Here is a 13,570-nt window from a genome sequence, read left to right on the forward strand (position 1 = left end):
ATGTGTGTGCACCACCTGTATGCCTACATGTATGTGTGTGCACCACCTTTATATCTGGATGCTTGCCTACATGTATATGTGTGCACCACCTGTATGCCTACATGTATGTATGCACCACCTATATGCCTGATCCCTGTGGAAACAAGCAGAGGGTTTTGTATCCCCTGAAAATGGAGTTACAGATGTCTTAAACTTCTATGTGTGTGCTGAGAATTGAACCTAGGTCCTCTGGAAGAGCAGCCAATGCTCTCAACCATGGAGTCATCTCTCTAGGCCTCTAGTCCCTCATTTAAAACAGTGTCATACTTGTTAACAATCTATGTATTTCCTCATATTTACTTCAAACCATAACTGGGTCATTGATAGTACCTAATTCAGTACAAATAATATGTAAATAATTGTTAGATCATATGGTTTAGGGAACAGTAATATAAAAGTATGCACATGTGTAGTACAGATAAAAATAAATTTTGCTTTATTTTTCACAAACATTTCAGTCTGTGGTTGTTTGAATTTGTGGATAAGGAATAGTGGATATGCAAGGTCAGCTTTATTTGGAAATGAGTGGGGGGAGGACACTGTGGAGTGACGTGACCTGTCCCCCTTCAGTCCTGCTGTTTCAGTCCTCACAGTCATCAGTATCCTGGACTCTGGACTCTGCACTGAGTAGTGGTCGTAACAGTCAAACAAACCTAACAGGCTCTGCAAAAACCTTTCCCTGCTCAACAAGGGAACACAGAGCCAAGCATGACCTCTTGTAATCTCTGAGATATACGAGCAGAATGTGGAAACAAGGGAGCAATGAGAACCACACTACCCATCAATATTAATCTACAAAATCCATCTTTCTTTGCCAAGCTACTGAAGCGCTGCGTAGAACAGATGTGAAACTTCCTGGCTGGTCTCCAACCCAGCACCCAGCTCTCTTCAGAGAAACTGCCTCAGGCCTGGCTGGAGTAACACCATTAGCTCCTTCTGCTTCCAGACAGATGCTAAAACCAGAGAACCAAGGCTGGGGGAGAACAGGACACCCCTGTCCCACTGGCTCCCACCTCAGGGCAGTACACAGCATGGCACACAGAGATCTCTTGCTCCTCCTCAGTGCTGTCATGGGATCCTTAGTTTATCCTTTATTTCTGAAACACTCTTTCTTTTCCAACTCACATAAGACTTTGCACTTCATATGATAACTTTTTTCTTCAGGAGCCAGGGCCTCACTATGTAGATTCACAGAGATTCACCTGTCTCTGCCTCCCAAGTACAGGGATTAAAGGTGTGAGCCACTGCATCTGGGCATTTTACATAATACAAAGGTACAGGGTTTAGAATCAGTAGATCAGGGTTCTAATCCTGATTCAGTCATTTGTTGGCTGTAGAGGGGACCTCTTTTTTCTTGTCTACAGGTGGCGATATCAGGTCTGTCTCACAGGGTGCATATGTAAAAGCTTTGCATGTTAAAGGAAATTCCCAGGGTTCTTTTGTCACTGGCCACATTCAGTTTGGCACCATCGCTCTGATAGCTTGGTGTGGGATAGGAGTAGTGGTACCAGGGCAAGACAAGTCCCTAGCCAGATAAGGGCAGGGCAGGGCAGGGCAGTCCTCATTCCTCCCTTCCCCCTCCCTTAGCTGATATCACTAGATACTCCGGAATGCATTTACTCTCACCAGAAAAGCTCGGTCCAAGACATGTCCATGTCCACGACTGTCTGCCTGGTTATCCCGCCGAGACACTTTCTTCAACCCAGTCTCGAAAGAAACCTTCTTCAGGTTCTCCTGGCCTTCAGTGGACGCCTTAGCCACACCCTTCTTCATGCTGCCTTTCCGAGCCACTAACCAGTGTCCTCGGCCTGTGGGGAAGAATGGACCGGTGAGAAGGGCCAACCTTCTCTGAAGCCGAGGGTGTGAACATGGATATTGATCTTTCATACTAACCCCCCAGTATCTCCCAGTTCCTCACCACCGCCAGAGGGTATCTGTGTACGTGTCTCATTTAAGCAGCCACTAAGTTCAGTGACACATATGCTACAGATGAAAATGCTTACAAAGAACAAGATGGGATGGCTGCCCAGCCCCTTCGTTTATCTCCAAGTGTGTGCCTCCTAAGTCTACGGCTCACTGAAGAGAAAAAACTGGACACTTCCTGTTATGTGACGTCCTCCCGGACCCCCTCGATATAGAGGACTACTCTCTCGGGTGCTAGCCAGTTACTCTCCCACTGACCATCTCTTAGGTAAGGCCTATGTGTGACCTGGATCCCATGCTACAGCAAAAAGAATACGAGGGCTGGGGATGGAACTCAAGAGTTGGCCAACTGTTCGCCTACCGTGCATGGAGACCTCGGTTCAACCCCAGCACTGTATAAAGCTGGTTATGGTTGAGTAACACCTGTAATCTCATTACTCAAGGAGGGGGAAGCAGGAGGACCACAAGTCCAAGGTCATCCTTGGCTATCTAGCAAATCTGAGGTCAGCCTGGGTTACATGGGACTCTGTATCAGAAAAAAATAAAGATTATGAATTCATAGTAAGTTCATTTAAAAATCATGATGACATTCTATAATCTGCTCTCTCACATTAGTGATTAACCGACCCATGGCATTAACTGTGATCTGTAATCATACTATTATTTACTCGTTTGTTGTCTACATTCCCCGCTGGGATAGAATCTCTGGACAGCAGGGGCCTTGTCTGACTCACTCATCTTCATGTCCCCGTGGCCGGCCCAGAGCTCACCACTGTGCCTAAATGAATGACCTAGCGAACCTACATAACCATCTGTTTGGATGTGTATGGAGGTTATGGGAACAAACGTGACAGAAGCCCTGACCCACAAAAGTTCAATGACACCTGAGGTGCCGAGGAAGCCCAGAGAACCTACCAGCGTGACACAGATCTAGCGAGCAGAAGGAATTCATTAGAAGAGGATTGAAACCAAGACAGTCTGGGCAGAGGGAAGAACAACAAACAAACAAACAAACAAAAATGCCCAGAAATATCAAAGGCCTAGAAGACACAGAACCACACAGCTATGAGACCCAGGCTGGGACCACTGGCTCTGGCCTGCCGCCGTTCCTAGTTCTTCCTCTAGGGCTGGACTGACATGTGACCACTGTTGCCAGCTCTGCCTGCTCTGGCCTCACATGAAGCATTTCCTGTTGTGGGATAATCTTCGTGTACACTGTGAAGATTTGTCAGAGAGGACAGTGGGAAGAAGGACGGAGATGGGGAAGAAGCCAACCAGATGAAAAAGGGGGGACATAGGATTAAAATGATGAGATTAAAGGGTGGATTATTGAGTCTTCTTTTGAGCAACTACTAGTCTCAAATATTTTACATTGGTATAGATTTTGTATATTGATTCAAATTTAAGGTTATTCTTGTTATATATATATATATATATGCTTTTATTTTTGTTTAATATATTGTAGCTCTACAGTGCATTTAAAAAACATTATGTATAGTTTTAGTATTTGAAAGCTATTTAGGATAATGAGTATAATAGTTATCCATAACTATCAAACTTATAGTCGCGTGAGGTATGTTTTCAAGATCATACAGAAGTATATTTTAGATAGATAGATGATTTCAAACAATTCAGAGACCTACAGAATATGGCATTTAAAATGTTTTAATAACATAAGGCTTTTCTTGACAATGACACACATCTGCTCCTGGTGGCACTACTTCAAAAATGGATGACGTTATCAAAGAACCTCCATATGGAATTTGCTTTCTTTATGGCAAAAGTTAGTCATTTAATCAAGAAACTGCCCTTGCGTCGATTGCTGATAGTATGCAGTCCAAGCTGAACCAGAGGACACAGAGAAACGACTGCCAAGAAAGGACAGGGAAGTCCTTCAAAAATTCCTACTTCACAGAAGTCTGTCAGATATTCTAGGCATGCAGGCCAAAGATGGATGCCCCAGCATTGAAGAGCAACCTTGGGTGACTGTCCAGGCAGCAAGTGGTTTCTGTTGTTCTTTTAGGTTTGGAAGTTGCTTGTTCTGCACTTTCTGCTTACTAAGGTAATATTCTATCCTTTCGGGGTCTGTGATGGAATTGAAGACTAGGCAGTCATAGTTTTCTTTAATTATGACAGAAGGTAAATTAGGTGCAGAGGTTTGGGCTCATCAGGATAGAATAAATGGAGTATTTTCTCCAAAAATGCCAAATACAAATGGACTGAACATTGTAAATGCAATTCTTGACTGATGATTGTTCTTATTGTCTATAGCTTTATTATGTTAGAGTCAAAAACCTTTCCTTTTTATTTAGACAAAAAGGGAGAACTGTTGTGGAATAATCTTTCTGTACACTGTGAAGATTTGTCACTCAGATTGGTTTAATAAATAGCTGAGCCGGGCGGTGGTGGCGCACGCCTTTAATCCCAGCACTCAGGAGGCAGAGGCAGGCGGATCTCTGTGAGTTCGAGACCACCCTGGTCTACAGAGCTAGTTCCAGGACAGGCTCCAAAGCCACAGAGAAACCCTGTCTCAAAAAACCAAATAAATAAATAAATAAATAAATGGCTGAACAGCCAATAGCTAGACAGGATTTTCAGGACAGAGAGGATGCTGGGAAGAAGAACGGAGATGTGGGAGAAGTCAGCCACACATGGAATAAGTTGGACACACAAAGTGAGATAAAGGCAAGAACTGCATGGTAGAACATGGATTAATAAAAAAAAATTGGGTTAATTTAAGTTGTAAGAGCTATTTAGTAACAAGCCTAAGCTATCAGTCAAACTTCCATAATTAATAAGTCTCCATGTGGTTTGGGAGTTGGTTAGGTGGGACAGAAAAAGTTCAACTACGATTTTCCACTCCTGCCATGGACCAGGCAGTTTGGTAAGGCTGCCCCACCAGGGCATAGACTTTGTTCCTCGACTCTCGTGTTGTATCCCTGACTCCTGGCGATAGCAGTTGGAGTTGGTGTGAAAACTCAAAGTGGTCAAGAGGAAAGGCCACGAGGTCAATGTGAATGAGGCTGGGGGTCAGGAGAGACAGACCATGGAAGTGTGCATGAGGCTGGGGGTCAGGAGAGGCAGACCATGACAGTGTGCATGAGGCTGGGGGTCAGGAGAGACAGACCATGACAGTGTGAATGAGGCTGGGGGATCAGGAGAGACAGACCATGACAGTGTAAATGAGGCTGGGGGATCAGGAGAGGCAGACCATGACAGTGTGCATGAGGCTGGGGGTCAGGAGAGACAGACCATGACAGTGTGAATGAGGCTGGGGGTCAGGAGAGACAGACCATGACAGTGTGAATGAGGCTGGGGGGTCAGGAGAGACAGACCATGGAAGTGTGAATGAGGCTGGGGGTCAGGAGAAACAGACCATGGAAGTGTGAATGAGGCTGGGGGTCAGGAGAGGCAGACCATGACAGTGTGAATGAGGCTGGGGGTCAGGAGAGACAGACCATGACAGTGTGAATGAGGCTGGGGGTCAGGAGAGACAGACCATGACAGTGTGAATGAGGCTGGGGGTCAGGAGAGACAGACCATGACAGTGTGAATGAGGCTGGGGGTCAGGAGAGGCAGACCATGACAGTGTGAATGAGGCTGGGGGTCAGGAGAGACAGACCATGACAGTGTGAATGAGGCTGGGGGTCAGGAGAGACAGACCATGGAAGTGTGAATGAGGCTGGGGGTCAGGAGAGACAGACCATGGAAGTGTGAATGAGGCTGGGGGATCAGGAGAGACAGACCATGGAAGTGTGAATGAGGCTGGGGGTTAGGAGAGACAGACCATGACAGTGTGAATGAGGCTAGGGGTCAGGAGAGAAAGACCATGGAAGTGTTAATGAGGCTGGGGGTCAGGAGAGACAGACCATGGAAATGCTGAAATGGGGTGGAGCCTGATAATGGTATGGGCCTTTAGTAGCCAGGGGGTGGGATCGAGGGGGGACTTGTTGCTTTGTTTTTCTTATAACTTTTCATTTTGAGATAATTTTAGACTTCCAGAAGAGTTACAGAAATGGTGTAAATTGCTCCACAGCCTTTACCCAGCTTCCCTAATATCTTGTTCTCATATTACATAACAGCCACACAATTACTGAACATCGAGCAATTAGCATTGGTGCAACACCAGCTACTAATGTTAGCCCCTCTTTGAAGTTTGCCAGTTTCCTGACTAAGGCCCTCCTCCTGTCCCAGGATCCAGGCCAGGATCTCACATCACAGTCAGCAGGCATGGCTCCTTAGTCTGCTCCCACTGGTGAGATGGTTCTCCACTCTTTTCCCTTCTGCAGACTTGACACTTGTGAGGAGTACTCGTCAGTGAAACACTGAATATTACAGTATTTAAATTTAAAAAAATCACCCATGTGTGAGCTTGTCTGATGCAGTCCCATGTTCAGACAGAGGCTTTGAACTTGGCAAGCTACCACAAAAGCAAGCTGTGCCTTTCTCTGTGTATCATTTCAGGGAACTCCTGGGGTCATTGCGCTTTATTTCTGGTGGTGGTAACCTGTTTCGGGAACAGGTTCTCACTATGCAGACCAGGCTGCCCCGAAACTCACAGTCCTCCTGCCCCGGCCTCCCGAGTGCTGGGGTTTTAGGAGTGTACTATTATACAGCACATTGACATTACAATGTTTATTTGATGTGTATATGGTATACACATGCGCGATGTTTGAGTGCATGTGTGCAGTTGTACATGCAGAAGCCAGAAGAACATGTTAGGTTTCTCTGTCACTATCTTGTTCCCTTCAAACAGTGCTTCTGGTTGAACCAGAACCCGACATCTCACGTGTGCTGGCCAGCAAACCCCAGCAATCTTCCTGTCTTTGCCCCCACTTCTGAGGTGACAGGCATATATGGCCACACCCAGCTTTTACATGGATGCTGGGATGGGTCCCCATGCTTGCTGCAAGTGGTTTTTCCTGTTGAGCTACCTCTCCAGTCCTACAATGCTGATTTTGATTCCTCATTCAAAGTGGGGTCTGCTCAATTTCACAACTGAGAAGTTCCCATTTTTACCTTTGTTATTAGTAACTACACCTGGGAAGTTCTTTAGAAGTCTTGTTTCTCATACTCCCATCCGTTTTTTTCCTAGCATTCCAGATGTTTCTCATACTCCCATCCATTTTTTCCTAGCATTCCAGATGTTTCTCACACTCCCATCCATTTTTCCCTAGCATTCCAGATTGCTATGTGTCAGCTTTGCTGGGCTATGCAACTGTTCAGACACTCGTTGCTGTGACCGTATTTTGTATTGAGTTAGTGTCTTGATGAGGCGATGTTGGTGAGAAAGGTACTTGATGGTAAAGGTCACACTTCCTCCCTTGGTTAGCTCAAACACTTACGGATCAAAAACAGACTTTTCGGTCGTGAGCCTAGCCTTTAACGGCTGAGCCAAGAGATGGCTCAGTGGTTAAGAGCATTGCCTGCTCTTCCAAAGGTCCTGAGTTCAATTCCCGGCAACCACATGGTGGCTCACAACCATCTGTAATGAGGTCTGGCGCCCTTTTCTGGCCTGCAGACATACACACAGACAGAATATTGTATGCATAATAAATAAATAAATATTTTAAAAAAACCCAGACTTTTGAGAGGAAAAAGAGGTCCTGCTTCAAGACTACAATGGGGTAGAGGAACAGGTGTGGCGTGGTGGCACGTGCCTTTAATTCCAGCATTCCATTCCAGAAACAGAGGCGCTGGTAGAGCTCAGCAGTTCAAGGCCAACCTTTCCTGAGTTCCAGGACAGCCAGTGCTACCTAGAGAGACGCTGCTTAAAAAAATAAATACATAGGAGCTGGAGAGATGGCTCAGAGATTAAGAGCATTGACTTCTTTTCTGGAGGTCCTGAGTTCAATTCCCAGCAACCACATGGTGCCTCACAACCATCTGTAATGAGATCTGATGCCTTCCTCTGGTGTGCAGGCAAACATGTTGTATATATAACAAATAAATAAATCTTAAAAATAAATAAATAAATGGGCTGGGATGTAGCTCAGTGGTAGAACATTGCCCACTTGTGCAAAGCACTGGACTTCATATTCACCATCAGGAAACCAAACAAAAGAAAAATCCCACTTCAGAATTAGCTCTTCCCCAGGGGTTACCTCAGCCTCTAAAGTTACATAAGCCAATTCCTATTCTATCTACCCACTTGCTCATCTATCTGTCTATCTACCTGTAGTAATAGGGGCGGCGGGGCTGCGTTCCCAGCACCCCGGCCGCCTGCTCGGCTAGCTTATGCCCTGAAACAACAACACACAAACTGTATTCATTTAATCACTGCTTGGTCCATTTCTATCTAGCCTCTTCTAAGCTAATTCTCACATATTAATTTAGCCCATTTCTAATCATCTGTGTTGTGCCCCTAGGTGCGCTTACCGGAAAGATTCTAGCCTATGTCCATCCTGGGTCGGAGCTTCATAGCGTGCGTCTCTGCCCAGGAGCCAGGAGCATGGCGTCTCTCTGAGGCGTCTGCTCCCCAGAGGAGAGCTGTCGAGTCTGAGCTCACTTCCTCTTCCTCCCAGTGTTCTGTTCTGTTTACTCCTCCCACCTATCTTCTAATCAATAAAATGGGCCAAGGCAGTTCCTTTATTAGCCAATGACCTTCCTCCATCATCTACCTATCTATCTATCTATCTATCTATCTATCTATCTATCATCCATCTATCATCTATCTACGTATCTATGTATCTATCTACCATCCATCCATCTATCCATCTTTCCATCCATCCATCCATCCATCCATGTATCCATCATCTATGTATCTATGTATCTATCTATCATCTATCCATCCATCCATCCATGTATGTATCTATCATCCATCCATCCATCTACCTATTTATCCATCTATTAATCCATCTACTTATCTTCTACTAGCCTTACTTCTTTAAAGAATCCTGACTGACATATTATCATAAGTAGGTTTTACCTGCAAAAAATATTACTGTGATATTTGAACAGCGATTTTAAATACCCGTCATGTCTTCTGTATTCATTAATGAGATTTTTACCACAAGGAAAAGCTGTTTCTTCTCTCCCACTTATTTATCGACTTAAATGTTTATTTATATCATTATGAGCTCATGAATATTTATTGCATGGTTTACAACCCAATCCTACCATTATTTACTTTTCTGTGTAGGCTGTCCCAGATTTGGCTCCATTATCTGGCTGCTGTGTCCTTTCAGCTTGCCCTCAATGTTTTTCTGAGCACTTCTTTACTTTCTGGTACCACAAGATGTTCAAGGCCCAATCTGAATTTTTTTTCCCTTACCTCAGACCTGTGAACATCTATTTCTCTAGAGAGGTCTTACTCCTCTCTTTGGAAAATGGTATTTAGAAACCAAGGTCCAGGCAACAAGTATATTCTTCACTGCTGACACCTCCCTGCTTTCAGTGAGTATGTATACTTCTCTCGTCCCCCTCTGTCTCTGTCTCTGTGTGTGAGGGGGTGGAGGAGAGATTGAGCAAGAGAAAGCAGAAATCCACATTGAAAGGTGCTTGGAGCAGTGGTTCTCAACCTGTGGGTCACAACCCTTTTGGGGTTTGACTGACCTTTTCACAGGGGTCACCTATCAGATAACCTGCATGTCAGATATTTATGAAATTATAGTTATGAAACAGCAATGAAAATAATTTTATGGCTGGAATTCATGCTAACTAGATGGATGTCTGAAAAACTACCAGAAAGATTTAGTGGTTTCATTTAGGAGCTGACCAGAGAATTAGTCATCTAATCGGGAAAAATGGGAGACAGATACATAGCAGACTAAGGGGTCATAGGATGGTTTGTTGAAAAAAGTGGGAGAAGAATAGGGCTTCGTGGATTTGAAGACTTGGCTAACTTTGGAATGGAAGCTGAATATTCCAGACAAATCCAAAAGCTTTGTGAAAAGAGCAGCCCCAAAAAGGAAGGAACATAAATAAAGAAAAGGGGCTGTGGCAGAGACTGAGTGTAGGTTAGACTGTGAATGACAGGTCCTTCTACAGGGGTCAGCAAAGAGAGGCCGCTGGGCTATGGCACTGTGGTCAAGAGCACACTGCACAAGGCCCGATGGGGCTGCTGCAGAAGGCGGGATGAGAGGGGACAGGATTGAGTGGCACAGGCAAAAACAAGAAAACGAGAAAACCGTGCAAGGCAGGAGCTGGGTGTGGAGAAGGGCAGTCACCAGAGGATTCCTCTCACCTTCTTCCGGTGTCCGGAGGAGACTTTTGGCTGGAAAGCAGTTGTTGAGGTAAGGCTTGCCATTGTCCATTTTGTACATCCCTGAAGACATCATCTCCCTGAGAGACAGCAAGGACAGCCAGGAGTCAGAAGAGTGAAAAGGTACAGGGGAGCCCTCCCCAGTGCCATTCCTGAGCCACCAAGACCTCTGAGGACCTCTCTGCTTCAGCAATGGGGCTGCCGTGAACAGAGCAGGGAGGCAGGAGTGGGGCTTTCTGGTTCAAACCAGTCCTAACTCAGCAGGACACTAAGTTAGGCTCACACAGACCTGGTTTGAATTCCGGCTTTGACCTTCCTTGCTGTGTGACTAAGTGTGTTCCTCTACTCCTGAGTCCCACTGTCTTTGCCTATGGGACAACGCTCCCACCTTAACAGGAATGGGTGGACTGAATGAAGGGGGCTGCTGTTTTTGTTCTAACAGAGTTCAGAGAAAGGGGCTTACATGATTAACAGACCAAGTTTGGACTAGATAAATCTGGTCTGAGGGGTAAACCGAATTTACTGACGGAAACGGGGGGGGGGGGGGGATCAACAGTGATGTAGCAAGAATAATAAAAATCCAGAAACGGACATTGGGCTTTGAGCTGAAGATCAGAGAAGCAAAGCAGCAGCCAAGTCACTAGAGAGCTCTTACCTCTACCCAATCTTCAGACTGAAAAGAGAGCATGTTCCCGTCTCATCCCACCTCATACTCCTCTCTCGTACCAGTATTAAAGGTATGACCCACCACTGCCCGGCCTCTATGGCTAACTAGTGTGGCTGCTGGGATTAAAGGTCTGTGCCACCACTGACTGGTCATACTTTGTTAGATCATAAACAAACTATCACTATTCCGTTCAAACAGAAAGAGCCACAGGAGCAAGGGCATCATGAGGAGGGAATGGTCGGGACCCACGAAGAAAAAGGCTGTGCATTTGGAACTCTTTGATACAGTAAGGTTCAACAGGAAAATAGTGCCTGCTTCTGAAGGGTGTTTGCTGAGGAGCAGGGAGACTGTGGTTTCACACTTTGTCCTGGGCATTCAGGGACTGGGAGACAGAGTCAACAATTGGGCTTAACACAAACCATGCCTGAGTTGCACTTGGGAAAGGGAGGCCAGACAAAACCGTATGGTGAATGAGCCTGGCAATGGGGAACACTGGTAGGGAGCACTGTATCAAAGTAGTGGAACCAAACAAAGATAAAGATAAACGCAGAAGGATCAGAAACCCATTGCCATTGTTCTTGAGTTCTCAGTAGTCCTCATTGTCCGCTATGTTCAGAGAGTCCGGTTTTATCCCAGGCTTTTCCAGACCCAGGCCAGCTGGCCTTGGTGAGTTCCCAGTAGAACATCCCCATTGTCTCAGTGTGTGGGTGCACCCCTTGCGGTCCTGGCTTTGTGGGAGCCTAAGCAGTTTGGATGCTCAACTTACTAGACCTGGATGGAGGTGGGGGTTCCTTGGACTTCCCACAGGACAGGGAACCCTGATTGCTTTTCGGGCTGAGGGGGGGGGACTTAATTGGGGGAGGGGGGGAATGGGAGGCGGTGGCAGGGAAGAGACAGAAATCTTTAATAAATAAATAAATTTTAAAAAAAAGATAAACGCAGAAGGCAGGGGAGAAAAGGAGGGAAGGCAAAACACAGAAACAAAAACCAGAAACAGAAACAAGACCAGAAACCAACTGTAGAGAGGTAAACAGGAAGGTGGAGGAGGCCCAGGGAGCTGTCAGGTAAACCAAGGGATGACAAAGCCCAGGAGAGCATCTGAGAGGAGGAGCTGGGAGGTCAGGGAAGGGGACCATCTCAAACAGGCCTTGAGGAAATAGCAGTCCACTTCCAGGAAAGGGCAGAACTAAGTACTGATGTAGGAAGTGTGGAGAAAGAGAAGCTATGCAAGAGGAAAACACAAGCAGAGTTTCCAAAGACCTCAGCTGCGAAAGGGAGGGCAGAGGTAAGCAGCTGCACAGTCCAGAGAAAGCCGCCAATAGGGCGGGTGCTCGGGAGGGTGCGGTGTGGGGGATGCCAAGGGATGTGCTCTTCGGCTCACAGAGGGCACAGAGGCAATGCTTTTACTCTAGCCCCAGCCTCAGAGGGCAGCCACGACAGAGCATGGACTCTGGATGGTTCAAACGCTTGTGAGAACAATTACCTCATGACTTTGGACACAAGTTATTTAACATTTCACCGTACTGCCTCAGTTTCTCCCTCTGTGAAATGTAGACAGTAAGTGGACCTCGTCTATGGAACCGTCTGGATGACCAAATGAGAAAACGCTTGTGGATGGGCTTAGGGGTGTAACCAGCGCCTGGCTAGCATACATTGGTCATTTTCTAACAGGACGAGAAAGGCTCAGCTATGTTATCACCAGGAGGGCAGAGCAGGTTAGAGGAGGAGAGAACGAGAAAGAAGGGCAGCCTTACCCTCTCTGGGAGTGATCAGCAGGAAGAGACAGGCCAGGAAGGCTCCCTGGGACAGCTGTGATAGGAAGACATTTCATATAGCCTGATTGGCTCATTTCTTACCACCCAAGGAATAAGAAGAACACAAGGGAAATAACCTTTCACTTCCTGTTGGCTCTATATGTATGTATGTGCATGTATACAGATAGAAATGTATGTACATGCATGTATACCGACAGAAATTGGGAAGTGAATATAGTTCTGCCTCCAGGGTCTGACTTGGGCTTTTTAAAAAATCAACTTGTTGCCGGGCGGTGGTGGCGCACGCCTTTAATCCCAGCACTCGGGAGGCAGAGGCAGGCGGATCTCTGTGAGTTCGAGGCCAGCCTGGTCTACAAGAGCTAGTTCCAGGACAGGCACCAAAGCTACAAAGAAACCCTGTCTCAAAAAACCAAAAAAAAAAAAAAAAAATCAACTTGTTACTGTCTTCAGAATAATTCCTCAAAAGAGGGACTGTCCCTGATTACAGTTAAGTTTATCACCTGTCACTCAGGAAACAGGAAGTTAAAGAGCTTGCAGCCTTCAGGGAAGATAAAGATGAGCTGAAGGCAGTAGAGTACTTGCCCAGCATGAGCTCGATCCTTAGCAACACACACACACACACACACACACACACACACACACACACGAGGGTGTTTATCATCTGTATCTTTAAGTCTTTGTCAGAGTCTAAGGTCAAACCTTGCATAAACCTGCATAAGTAGCCAAGCATTGCAAATCCAGGTCTTTACAGGAGCTGGGCAGGCTGTGGGAGTGGAATGGGTGAAGGAAGCTGAACGCCAGAGAGACAAATGTATGTGAGCATACGCGTGCCTGCAGGGGCGGCTCCTACTCAGCCCTCGCCAACTGCTGCCAAGCAGAAATCCTAGTCAGTGTTGCCAGACCTTCCTTGTTTTTATCAAGAGATGAGCAACTCATCTGTCACTTTGAAATGATGTGCAGACC

The 13,570-nt window shown here is 46.1% G+C and overlaps 1 protein-coding gene across 1 annotated transcript in view; it reads right to left on the bottom strand.

Moving 5' to 3' along the window:
• Positions 1-13,570, bottom strand: part of LOC121453475 (X-ray radiation resistance-associated protein 1-like) — a 69,557-nt gene that overhangs the window by 50,483 nt on the left and 5,504 nt on the right. Inside the window, exons 3-4 of the mRNA XM_041660286.1 lie at positions 10,148-10,245; positions 1,666-1,847 (exon numbers count right to left, since the gene is read on the bottom strand). Coding sequence (XP_041516220.1) covers positions 1,666-1,847; positions 10,148-10,241 — 276 coding nt within the window. The 5' untranslated portion in view covers positions 10,242-10,245. The remainder of the gene's footprint in view (positions 1-1,665; positions 1,848-10,147; positions 10,246-13,570) is intronic.

This window comes from Microtus oregoni, unplaced genomic scaffold (assembly GCF_018167655.1).
Source record: "Microtus oregoni isolate MIOR12 unplaced genomic scaffold, Mior012 000000F_ref0000247, whole genome shotgun sequence".
In the NCBI taxonomy this organism is placed as follows: domain Eukaryota; kingdom Metazoa; phylum Chordata; class Mammalia; order Rodentia; family Cricetidae; genus Microtus; species Microtus oregoni.